Source organism: Salmo salar, chromosome ssa25, assembly GCF_905237065.1.
Source record: "Salmo salar chromosome ssa25, Ssal_v3.1, whole genome shotgun sequence".
In the NCBI taxonomy this organism is placed as follows: Eukaryota; Metazoa; Chordata; class Actinopteri; order Salmoniformes; family Salmonidae; genus Salmo; species Salmo salar.
In genome coordinates, this window is record NC_059466.1 from 7,509,232 (window position 1) to 7,522,872 (window position 13,641).

Here is a 13,641-nt window from a genome sequence, read left to right on the forward strand (position 1 = left end):
ACAGAGAATGGAAGTGGCAGCGTTTGATACAATACCCCTTTTTGGAAATTGGTGTGTCTTTAATGGGGGGGGGTTCTTTTGTATATTTTCATTTTTTTGTGAGTGTTTGTTACTCTGTCTGTTATGTTGTCTGTGTGTGTTCCCATGTGCATACACTGTCATGTCTTTGCTACGCCGGATTAAGTGATATGACATGCTATTCTATAAAATAATTTCTCTGTAATTAATATTACCTGATTGAACTAATCATGTAAATGTAATTAACTAGAAAGTCGTGGCACCACAAATGTTTATAGAGCTGTTATCTTCCTAATAAACTCTTAAAGATCTGGTCATCTTTTACATCAATAGCAGTCAATTCTTAATCATCACCTTATTCAGTCTCATCTGAAGTTGTAGAATTCTTGGTTATCTTCACGAACCCTGGCTAACAAGTTGAATCAACGATACAAAATGTGGTTTATTTATTTATTTACTAATACCTAAACAATTACACATACACAGGATGGGTCATACATTGATTATTAATTATATCATAAAAGAAAACGTCCCTAGCGGACGGTACAGATATGATGGCTGGTTACACAAAGAAAGGGGGTTGGTTTTGAATGAAAGTGCGGGAAGACTGAGGAACAAAGGAATTTGGGTCTCTATCGGACTCCAATGCAGCTATGCTATCGTAAATACAGAATCTTATGCATTCTAAATAACCACCCATTTTGGAAAAGGAAAATGCAAGAAATATTTACTCTGGGCTGTGCTTCAATAGGTTGGTCGTAGACGGTAGGCCGTGTTGCCCATCAGAGATCTCCCTTGTCCTTTGAAGAATATGTCTGGTGGTAGAACGGATACGTGGTAGTACCGTCGTCGTGTGGTTGACAGATACTTTGTCCGTCCTTTCCTAGCCCACGTTTACAGCTGCTGCTGCTAACTCAACGGCTAGGCGGTATCACTTCTTTAGTGAATAAGAGTTCAAAGTTCATACCAAGTTGCCATACTTTGAGCTCACGCTGAAGTTGGCTTAGTTCTGTAGTTTGATATTAGCCCTTTTAACGTATGGACCGTCGTCGTCGGAAACACAAATGTTACATTTTCGTAAAGGGCTTATGTAGTAGGGAGAGAAGGGCGTGTTTCATAGTTCACAACCAATTTCTGTTCACATGGGCGGGGCCACTGAGTTGAGCCTAGTTCACTTATGAAAACCAATTCTCTCATTTAGAAGCTAAAATTACATTTTGTCTGTTCACAAATAGTTTCATATTTAAACATTTATTTCACAACAATTCCATGTGAATCTGATAACTATAATGTGTAGACTTTCCAAGATACCCTTTGTCATCCTATCATCAGTAATAATGTCTCAGATGACAACTGATCTGATATCATATTCTTTAAGTACCAACACATATTTTCAACTGGTTGGATTACCGAAATATGGTTCTGTTCACCACCCTTTTGATGTTACCTGACTCTATTTTAACAAAGGGCTTTCCAAGAGTCACTCTGTAGAGAGAGAGGAAAGGGGGAAAGGTATTTATGGGGGTCATAAACCTCACCAACAGGCCAACGTCATGACAACACCAACAGGCATTTCTCTTCCTTTAGGATTCCCTTGTGGAGGTGGAGGAGAAGTACCGCAAGGCCATGGTGTCCAACGCCCAGCTGGACAATGAGAAGAACAACCTGATGTACCAGGTAGATAGGCTGAAGGACTCGCTCATGGAGCTGGAAGAGCTGCTGTCCGAGTCACGCCGCGAGTACGATGGAATGACCAAGGTATGGGAGGGAGAGGCAGAGAAAGGATAGGGCCAGATCAAGAGAAATATACAATTACAGTAAGATGAAAGATGGCGGGAAAAGAGGCCAAGTTAGTAGAGTAAGGGGTAGGCTATAGAGGAGGGCGATATTAGGTGAAAACTGGGACTGACATTAGCCAAGTGGTGCCTTTTGGAAACTATAGCTGCCTGTGCCAATGGAGGATTATATACATGAACTGTAAAGATATAATTTCCAGGGGTTTTTTCTGGATCGAAAAGGTGCTTAGGTGGTGGGCATGGCAGGGGGTGTGGCAATGGGCATGGTCAGTGTGGCTGAAGTTTAAAGAATATTTTAGATGCCCCCATCTTGGTGGTGTAGAGAATTTATTAGATTTTATTTGTAAGCCACTAAAAATGTATCCTTGTAACTGAGTGAAATGTTGTTTTAAAGCAAATGACAAAATGTTTATTTTTTAAATGTCCAATATAGCTGTTTTTATCTCAATATCAAATCATTCCTGGGTAACAATTAAGTACCTATTTTTTTTTTTTTTTTCAAATAAAACTCATAAAGAAACAAAAATGGCTTCTTAGCAAATAGCAATTTCTCAAGCAAGAATTTTTCTAGGACTGTCGGAGTGGTGAGGGGAAAACCGAAAAATATGGCATTAGGCAGAGGTTTGGATCTCTATTTCTTATTTTTATTGACTAATTTGCTGCATGTCGATGTCATCATGGAAGGCCAAAACTTTCTCCCACTATAGCAGGCTGAAGTTTCAGGTGGTCTTTTCAAACAGCTCTTACACTACAAGGGCATTTTTTTCACATAGTGTGGAAATTGGCCCTTTTTTAAAGCACATTTTATGTGATTCTATATATTCTGCCATGGAACTGAGAGAAATGATTGAAGTTTTAAAGCTAATTTCCTTCAATTCTATGCATTTTGCCATGGCTTTGTTCTTTTGCTCCAAATAATAACAAAATCAATAATGCTAAATTCATAGTTTTTGTAATTTTCAATTCTCCCTGACTGTCTAGCCTTTTATTGGTGATTTGTTAGTTCTCAAAGATTTAAATTATTTTAGAATACTAGCGGCACCCAGTCCATACAGACAGTAAATCATTGGAAATTAATAATTACATTTCATGCAAATTAGAAATGTGTTTATCTGTTCAGCTTTTTGGTCTCTGGATATACCAATATTCTCAGCTCCGGAGCATTAAAAAGAAAAAACACCCATAAGCCGATTTCCCGTGGGATCATGGACTCATATATAGCCAGGTGCAATGCTGGCCATATATATGTAAATATATATGGCCAGCATTGCATCACCTGGCTATATATATTTATATATATAATTCATGCCAATCACTGGTTTAGGTATTGCGTATCAACATATCTTTATCATGCATTCCTGCTCGGACATGTTGGATTAACTTTTTTCTTGAACAAAACATTTTTTTTATTACTTTTATATATGCCCAGCTGTTCTTCAGCTCACAGACAGATGGCCGGACATTCTCTTGTAGAATTCTCTGCTACAGAGCAGAATTCATGGTTCCTTTTTATTAAGGCAAGTTGTCCAGGTCCTGAGGCAGCAAAGTATCCCCAAACCATCACACTACCACCACCATGCTTGACCGTTGGTATGAGGCTCTTACTGTGAAATGCAGTGTTTGGTTTTCACCAGACATAATGGGACCCAAGTTTGCCAAAATGCACTTGGATGATCATCAAGACTCTTAGAAGAATGTTCTATTTTCAGATGAGTCAAAAATATAACTTTTTAGATGACATGGGTCCCATTAAGCCTGGCGAAAACCAAACACTGCATTATACAGAACATTAAGAACACTTGCTCTTTCCATGACAGACTGACCAAGTGAATCCAGGTGAAAGCTATGATCCCTTATTGATGTCACTTGTTATATCCACTTCAATCAGTGTAGATGGAGACAGGTAAAAAAATAAAATAAATATGATTAAGTTGAGAAATGGATTGTGGGTGTGTGCCATTCAGAGGGTGAGTGGGCAAGACAAAATATTTAAGTGCCTTTGAACGGAGTGTGGTAGTAGGTGCCAGGCACACCTGTTTGTGTCAAGAACTGCAATGCTGCTGGGATTTTCACGCTCAAGTTTCCCGTGTGTCTCAAGAATGGTCTACCATCCAAAGGACATCCAGCCAACTTGACACAACTGTGGGACGCATTGGAGTCAACATGGACCAGCATCCCTGTGGAATGATTTCAACACCTTGTAGATTCCCTGCCCCAACGAATTTAGGCTGTTCTGAGGGCAAAAGTTGGAGCTGCAACCAATGTTCCCTCTAAGCTGTGCAGTAGCCCGAGACTGCTGGGCAGCTCCCCAGGACTCAGAGCGCAGAAGACATGTTAGCCCACAGAGAGAAGCACGAGATTGAACTTGAAGGTCCCCAAGAACACAGTGGACTCCATCATTCTTAAATGGAAGAAGTTTCGAACCACCAAGATTCTTCCTAGAACTGACTGCCTGGCCAAACTGAGCAATCGGGGGAGAAGGGCCTTGGTCAAGGAGGTGACCAAGAACCTGATGCTCACTTTGACAGAGCTCCAGAGTTCCTCTGTGGAGATGACAGAACCTTCCAGAAGGACAACAATCTCTGCAGCACTGCACCAATCAGGCTTTTATGGTAGAGTGGCCAGACGGAAGCCACTCATGTCACATGACAGCCCGCTTGGAGTTTGCCAAAAGGCCCCTAAAGACTCTCAGACCATGAGAAACAAGATTATCTGGTCTGATGAAACCAAGATTGAAATCTTTGGCGTCACATCTGGAAGAAACCAGGCACTGCTCATCACCTGGCCAAATCCATCCCTACAGTGAAGCGTGGTGGTGGCAGCATCATGCTGTGAGGTTGTTTTTCAGCGGCAGGGACTGGGAGCCTAGTCAAGATCGAGGGGAAAGATGAACGGAGCACAGTAGAGATACTTGATTAAAACCTGCTTCAGAGCTCTCAGGACCTCAGACTGGGGTGAAGGTTCACCATCCAACAGAACAACGACCCTAAGCACACAGCCAAGACAACGCAGGAATGGCTTTGAGACAAGTCTCAATGTCCTTAAGTGGCCCAACCAGAGCCCGGACTTGAACCCGATCGAACATCTCTGGAGAGACCTGACAGATTTTTAGAGGATCTGCAGAGAAGAATGGGAGAAATTCCCCAAATACAGGTTTGTCAAGCTTGTAGTGTCAAACCCAAGAAGACTCGAGGCTGTAATCGCTGTCAAATGTGCTTTAACAAAGTACTGAGTAAAGGGTGTGAATACTTATGTAAATGTGATATTTCCTTTTTTTATACACACTCACACACTTGTATGTAGGTTGAAGGGAAAAAAACTAACACGTTTTAGAATACGGCGGTAACAAAATGTGGAAAAAGTGAAGGTGTCTCAATACTTTCCGAATGCACTATATACACACAGATACAAAAGTATGTGGACACCCCTTCAAATTAGTGGATTTGGCACACATACATACAGTCTCCATAGACAAACACTGGCAATAGAATGGCCTTACTGAAGAGCTCAGTGATTTTCAACGTGGCACCGTCATAGGATAGTAGGCCACATAAGCTCACAGAACAGGACCGCCTAGCGTGTAAAATTTGTCTGTCCTTGATTGCAACACTCACTACAGAGTTCCAAATTGCCTCTGGAAGCCGCATCAGAACTTTGTCGGAAGCTTCATGAAATGGGTTTCCATGTCCGAGCAGCTGCACACAAGCCTAGGATCACCATGCGCAATGCCAAGCGTCGGCTGAAGTGGTGTAAAGCCCGCCGCCATTGGACGCTGGAGCGTGGAAACGCTTTCTCTGGAGTGATGAATCACACTTCGCCATCTGGCAGTCCGACAGATGAATCTGGATTTGGCGGATGCCAGGAGAACGCTACCTGCCTGAATGCAAAGTTTGGTGGCGATATAATAGAATAGGGCTGTTTTTCATGGTTCCAGTTAGGCCCCTTTAGTTCCAGGGAAGGGAAATCTTACGCTACAGGATAAAATGACATTCTAGACCATTCTGTGCTTCCAACTTTCTGGCAACAGTTTGAGGAAGGCCTTTTACTGTTTTAGCATGACAATGCCCCTGTGCACAAAATGAGGTCCATACAGAAATGGTTTGTTGATATCGGTATGGAAGAACTTGATGGGCCTGCACAGAGCCCTGAACTCAACCCCATCGAACACCTTTGGGATGAATTAGAATGCCGACTGCAAGCCAGGCCTAATCCCCAACATTAGTGCCTGACCTCAGTAATACTCTTGTGGCTGAAGGGAAGCAAGTCCCCTTAACAATGTTCTAACATCTAGTGGGCAGCCTTCACAGAAGATTGGAGGCTGTTATAGCAGCAAAGTGTCTGTAATAAGCCCTTTTGTGGGGAAAAACTAATTCTGATTGGCTGTGCCTGGCTCCCCAGTGAGTCGGCCTAACTCCTAAGTGGGTGGGTCTATGTCCTCCCAGGCCCACCCATGTCTACACCCCTGCTCAGTCATGGGAAATCCATAGATTAGGGCCTAATTAATTTATTTAAATTGACTAATTTCCTTATTAAATGTAACTCAGCAAAAGCTTTGAAATTGTTGCATGTTGCGTTTTTTATATTTTTGTTCAGTGTGTGTATATATTACGATGTTTGGATTTAGGCGATCCAACAACAACAACAAAAAACGCTTAGGCGGTCCGACCAAGGATTTCTATGGCCGACAAATCCCTAAATTCATAGTGTACAACACCCTTTATCCAAATTGATTTAATCCACAACTAATGTAGCTAGTGCAACTTCCTGGATTATAAAGCAGCTGTTTAGGGCCAAAATCATCACTGCATATTGTAAGTCCATTTAAACATCTCCTCTGTCATCTCTCCCAGGACTTTGAGCACGAGAAACATGCCTACGGCGTGCTCCAGTTCCAGTTCAACGTGATGAAAGAAACGCTAAAACAGAGCGAGGAGTTACTAACGGTGAGTCCTCCAAGGAATACCCCAAGCTTGTCAGATCAGCCAAAACGACCTTACCTGCCACCTTTCAGTTTTCTTATTTCTGAATTTCCGGGTCACCTTACTTGCATGCTGATCTTCTACTGTTTTCACTCCTCTCCCACACACTCTCCCTCTCTCCTATTTGTTCCATCTTCTGCTTTTCTACTGTCCAGGAGATCTGTCAGTTGCGTCTCAAGCAGGACAGCTTTGTTAGGGAAATATCTGACCTGCAGGAAACAGTAGAGTGGAAGGATAAAAAGATTGGGGTATGCCCTGTGAACTCTGATCCATTCACTTTGTTAGTACATTTGGTGTATGCATGTGTAAACCCCCACACACAATTGTGATATGTGCACCTGTGTTGTGGTCTTAAAATACACTTATTCACTTATGCAGAGAAGTTAACTTTAGCCAAGTGCATGAATACTTGAAACTGTATACTGTACCCTCACTTTCTGTATGCTCACTTTCACTTCCTTCACCCATATCACTCCTTTGTTCTTCACCTGCACTTCCTCCTCCCCACCACTGGGGGCACTGTTCAGGCCTTAGAGCAACAAAAGGAGTATTTGGACGCAGTCAAAAATGAGCGAGATGAGCTCAGGGATGAGCTGGTCCAGCTGAAAGATATTCTGAAGGTACTTTGTCATCTCATGGGAGTCGGAGCTCTGAATATGCAACAGTGGCCCCTGAAACAGGGTTTATCAATTGCAGCTATAATTTACTGTTGTGAGACCCAAAAGCATATCATCAGTCTGTGTTCATGTCCTACCCAGAAACATGGAATTGTCCTCGGAACTGACCTGACCACCAATGGGGAAAAGGTGGAGGTGGTAACTGAAAGGCCAGCTTCTCAATTGGCTCAGGTCTCCCAGATATCACCCAAGGAAGGGGGGAACATCATGCTCGGTAAGCACCATTACTGGACAAATATCGCCATATGTTATCATCTTTTGCTTACCTCATAGCTTTACCAAATTATAGCTAACTTGAAAACTTAAATCATGCCCACACCCAATCTAATGCAAACCTGTATACGTAACATGAGTTTGGTTGACTGACACAATTTTTGGGGGACTTCTGCGACTAACTTTTAAGCTTTCACTGCTGATTCTCCTCCCAACCCATTGCAACCCCTACACCTGATTGATTTGAATTAATCCATCTGAACCATGATTTAAAGCACATGGCGTAAACACCCTTGTTTTGGTATCCTACACAGTGGTTTCATATTGAAATGGTCATAAGGCTGTCTGATTTGTGGAAGTGAGCGTGACCCCAAAGCAATATAACACCACAGCAGACATTTCAGAGTTTAAAAGATTTGCAGCTTGCCAAAGTTTGAGGCACCAAGGTGCCTCTGACCTACTCTGCTTTGACAATTCATCTACTTTGAAGGGCTTTGTTTTTGTGATCTCCTCCTATTCTTCCCTTTCTTTCTTCTCTTCCTTTTTGGTTAGATTTTGGCCAAATTCTTTACAAATTCTGCTTTGCGGTAATTGGCCCAGCTTCAACTGACAGATCTTGATCATCAGAAAAATGACAATACTTGAAACACCAGACCACAGTGTTTGGCCTGTATCACCCTTACGTTCTCCCCTCATGATCTCTTAGGCAGAGCTCAGGATATGGAATTGGGAAGTAGAGGAGATAAGATGGTGGATCCAGGAATGTCCAGGCAGCAAGTGGAAACACATGAGGCGGTTCAAGAGAACCATCTGACCTCGCCCACTTCCTGTAGCCTCGCTGGTGTTTCTGAAACCGAAACATCTATGGAGGCTCGGCCATGCTCGCCCAAATTGGGGGATGAGGTTGAGCTTGAATGCAGTAATGACAACAAAGACTCTGATAATGGCATACCGGTAGTAGAGGTCAAGCATGGACCGGTTTGCGATTCTGAGGTAATTGTGGTTGTAACAGTTCCTGAGGAAGAGCTTACAGAAGAGGGGGAGGGATACAAACCAGCAGGCATAGAGGGGACAGTGCAAGGGAGAGTAGAGGCCACAAACAAATGGGAAATGGGAGTAAAAAATGACAAGGCAGATGATATGGAGACCAAAGTCACCAAGAGTAGTGATCACACAAAAGAGCCTACCTCAGAATATGGTGCATTAGCTGAACAAGATAATATAGCATTGAGGAAAGAGGTTGTGAAAAGTATAGACTCATGTCCTCAGCCTAGGGAAACCATTGAGGACACCATACAAAATGGCACACAGATTAGCCCAGGGACTGACCATGATACTAGTAAGAGCGCAATAAAATCAGAATGTAAGCCTCAACCTAAGCTTCAGAAAACAAAGGCAGAAGCGTTATCAGAGATAACTGACACTCAGCCACAGGCCCAAGGAGGCAAGAAGAAGAAGAAGAAAGGCAAGAAAGGAGAGAGACAAGGTGATGAAAATCAGGAAGACTATAAGAAGAGCACAACAGAAAAGGGTGTAGTCTCCATGAAAAATACCACACAGATTCCCCAAAGTACAAACCTTGATACTACTAAGAGCCCAGTCGAATCAAAGCCTGAGCTTCAGAAAACAAAAAAGGCTGAAGTGTTGCCAGAGGCCACTGATATGCAGCCACAGGCCCAAGGAGGCAAAAAGAAGAAGAAAGGCAAGAAGAAGGGAGAGACACAAAGTGATGAAAACCAGGGAGACAATAACAAGATGAGCAAAACAGAAAAGGATGTGGACTCAATCTCAACAGATAAGGAGCCAGTAGTGGAGGAAGTTATCGCAATAGAGACACAGGAGCTTCTAGAGGAGGGGACTGGTAGTTCACCAAATCAAGAACTCCAAAGCCCTATAGGTAAAGCTCAAACCATAGCTGAGGGAGGGACCCTGAAGGAAGAACAACAACTAGCAGAGGGCCGAGTAGAGGTTAAGAGTGAGGAGCCTCCCATTGAAACCCCAGAAGTATCTCTGACTGACCAAGCCAAGAGTGAGGAAGTTGTCAAAAAGGACAAACAAAAACCTTCAGAGAAATCAGAAGGCCAGATATCAGTATTATGCCATGAGTGCGACATTGGTATTGTGGATCCTGTTGACCAGCAATGTATAACCAATTGTATAACCAGTGCTGATAACCCTAAAGTGAAATTAGAATCCACAACAAATAGTGGTACCCAAAAAGACGAGTCAGGGTACATAACCAACCCTGATAACTTTGTAGACTGCCTGAACTCTTCAGCTGACCCGAAATGTCCATTGGACTTGAAAGAGTCCACTGCTGGGAATTCAAACAATATCAAAGAAGAAGATGCAATCAAGGTCTCAGTTGATGAGGCTCAAACAATCCAAGACACAAAGGAAGAGGGAATTAACTTTCACAGTCGCATAGTTCTAAGACCGGTGCTCGAGAAGAGCATGGTACCTGAAGACCTTATCGCCAATGATGGTGTCATTACTCACCCAGAGCATGTTACCGAAAATGCCATAAAATACCTGACAGTGGCAGGTCAGGATGAACAAAATGGGAGCCCAGATGAGTGTAAAAATGCTCTTGTACATAAAGATATTTCGATAGCATTGCCAGCAAGTGTAGATGAATGCAAAAATGTATCAGGAGAGAACTGTGGCACATCGCTCGACAGCAACTGCCCTGCTGCTGAGACCATAAGACAGCCTGAACAATTGATGGATCTACCTGGTTGTCCAGTCGCTGACAAGCACTTAGATGAAAACAACGAGCCAGTAACACTTGATGAAGAAAAGACCTCAAATGGAGGGATCTCCACAGAGACCAAGCTGAATGATACAGAAACACGACTACAGGACCCTGTAAAAGAAACTTCGGAGACAATTGACTTTTTTAGGGAACAGTACTACAAAGAAAGCAAACTATGCCCTATGGTGGCCGAAGCAGAAGAACAAGACGATCCCATTGAGGCCAAGCTGGAGGATAACAAGGTACCTGGACCCAGTGAGCAGGGGAATGATGAGGGGGCCGATGATATCGATGAGGGTCAATCGTTTGACTTTAACGACCTAGATTCGGTGGTTTCTGCGAATGTGTTTCCAGTAACATCCCAAGAGGTCAGCCAGGAGGTGAGAATGATGGAAGGCAACAAAATGGAGGTAGAGCCAGGTAGAGAGAAGGCAATCAAGGAAGAGGAAGACTGGGACAAGTCAACAGGAAAACCGCAGGCCACAGTAGAGGGAGTTAGCACAATAGTGGCAAAGCAGCCACTTGAACGAGGGTCAGATAGTGCACCAGAATCGCTCCGAAGCCCTGAAGAAAAAGCACAAACCAGAGTGCCAATGAAGAACAACAACTAATCACTTATTTGTGTAATATACGAACAGAAAGACATTGCAGAGGGAGTGTGTGTGACTGAACAACAATGTGTAGGTGAGAGTGAGAGGCTGCAGATTGCAACAGAGGTAGGCGCTTTGCCAGTAGAGGGGGAAGAGGAAAATCCCATATGGGTCAAAGCAGGGTAGAAGAGAGCGTAGTCGAAGTACATATTCAGCAGGGGGTGACGGAGAAATCTAGGTCAGGCTCGAAAAAGGGCAGTAAGAAAGGAAAAGGCAAGGGGAAAGAGGACTGACAAATGACCTTGTTTAGGTCTGCCCTCAATAGAAACAACTGCAAATATTTATGATTGGAATTGCAGAATTTGAACTGCTGTAGCCGAACCACCTTCAATTCAAATGAATTCCAAAGCAATCAGAGAGGTGTGTGGGTAGTTTAGCTCATTTCGATTAACCCTTTACACTCGTACCCGTATACAGGTTGAAAATGGCAGAATTGGGCACTAATAAGCACCTAAATTGGGCTGCACAGTAACATGCTATACATGACGTCAGAGCTCTGGCTCTGCGCTGCACAGCGCTGTATGGGGTTTGACGAACAGCCGTTCTGAACTTGAGCACGGTGCGCGACAAGAAGTTTCCCCCATTCCTCCCTGTAATTGGGCAACTTTTGTACCATTTTGGTTGTCTGGGAAAAGCTCTAAATTAAGATGACTATGTATTTTGAAAGATGAGACGTTGAGGTTTATTAACGCTTTGGTATCATACAAGCAAGCCAAACACCCGAGTCAAAATTTGAACTTCAAATTCATAAAACTCATGTCATATACAGTGTCAATGTTTATGATCACTATGTTTGATGTTCAGTTGCAAGATGACATGGCGTTATACCCTGGGTTGTCCTGAACAGAATGAGCTTATGTTAATTGTGAAGCAAATTTCCAGGGCACACGCACCTTAATTCAGTCATGACTCCTTTCTACGTGCACCAAAGTTTCTCTGAATTGCCTTGTGAAAGCCTAACACTGTAAGATTGTATTTTATAACTTAGCTTGTGTGATGGTGGGGATGAAGTGTGTTCCAAATGAAACAACTACAAGTGTGCTTGCTCTAGTTCCTCAATGGCACAGCTAGGAGAGCTCCAAAAAGTACCTTATAGTTGAAGACTCGTCTTTGTGTCATAAAAGTGTATTGGAAATTGCTTAGGAACTGTGCACACTTTGGAGAGGTGTATGGCCACATCAAATCAAATTTTATTTGTCACATACACATGGTTAGCAGATGTTAATGCGAGTGTAGCGAAATGCTTGTGCTTCTAGTTCTGACCATGCAGTAATATCTTACAAGTAATCTAACAATTTAGAAACTCCGAGACAATGGAGACACCAGTTAGTCCTCTCACTCAAACCCTTGTCATTTTTTTGGTCTTATGTTGCACCTACCCCACATTCTGCAGGAATAGTCTTATGCTACTGAATTTGTTAACAAATGCGGCGAAAAGTACAGTAAATGTAAAATGCACATAAAATCTGTGTAATGTTAGGATTCAGTACTGTCAGGTGAACAGTTGTGTACTCACCTTTGGTCTAATAATTGTCCCATCTCCAAACTTTTCCTTTTCAATTGCTACCATGGTTATGCATATGATTTTCATATTTCTTCTGTAAGAAACTTTTCAATTTATCCCTATCCATATAAGGCCAATTCCCACGAGTGTAAAGGGTTACACTATTTTTTTTTTTAGGTGAAATGCTGTGCAGAATCGTCTATAATTGTGTTGAGATTTTGTTCTATGTTATCTTGAATATATATTAATGTGCATGACATCCTGTAGATCAACATGGGTAGAATGATGTTGAGTAGACAATATTGCAGCGGATTATATATTTATTTTGTTATTTCTTTGAACTATGCTTTATATTTTACAATGCGTTTTCCTATGTGAAATGCACCATTAGCGTTTTCCAGATGTTTTTTGCTTAAGTGCTTTGGGAAGTTGGCCATGGGATGGGTAATCTTACCATGCAGACTTTTCCCCCAAGTAAGCAGTAACTCAACTGATACAACTAAGAAAGCTAGTTGTAGTAGTTGATAAGTAGAATCCATCAGGTGTGTTACTGCTTGCCTGGACCACATTGGCCCTGGCAGGGTACATTTCCCATACTCTCATATAAGCACCTATATAATGTAATAATATTGATTGATTGATTTTTGAATGACTTTATTTTATTTTTATTTTTTTGCATCTATTCAAAGGACGGTGTTACATCAACGCATGATAAAGCATCTATATATTGTGTAATTACCAAGAGAAACAAATACTGTAGCAATTAATTGCACATCATTTATTGTAATACCTTTCATCTTCACAATGTCAAAATGTTACCCAGAACTAAAAAATATTTACTGGCTTTGGTGGTATAGGTAGGAAAAAGCGTTTGATGAAGAAAAAAACTAACAGATGGAATTGTTTCAAGTCTCTCATGCCATAAAATAATTGGCTGAAACATCCTCCTTGTTACAAGTCAATTCCATGTAGGCTGTGTCAGGTGAAATCCAAGCCCTGGGCTATTACTGTATGTGCAAACTGTAAAATTGCATTGTGTTTAGTATACA

At 42.2% G+C, this 13,641-nt stretch overlaps 1 protein-coding gene across 1 annotated transcript in view; it reads left to right on the forward strand.

The window, feature by feature from the left end:
* lrrfip1a (leucine rich repeat (in FLII) interacting protein 1a) overlaps positions 1 to 13,641 on the forward strand; it is a 75,781-nt gene that overhangs the window by 55,786 nt on the left and 6,354 nt on the right. The window contains exons 6-10 of the mRNA XM_014172961.2: positions 1,606 to 1,776; positions 6,665 to 6,757; positions 7,321 to 7,413; positions 7,552 to 7,684; positions 8,390 to 11,047. Coding sequence (XP_014028436.2) covers positions 1,606 to 1,776; positions 6,665 to 6,757; positions 7,321 to 7,413; positions 7,552 to 7,684; positions 8,390 to 11,047 — 3,148 coding nt within the window. The remainder of the gene's footprint in view (positions 1 to 1,605; positions 1,777 to 6,664; positions 6,758 to 7,320; positions 7,414 to 7,551; positions 7,685 to 8,389; positions 11,048 to 13,641) is intronic.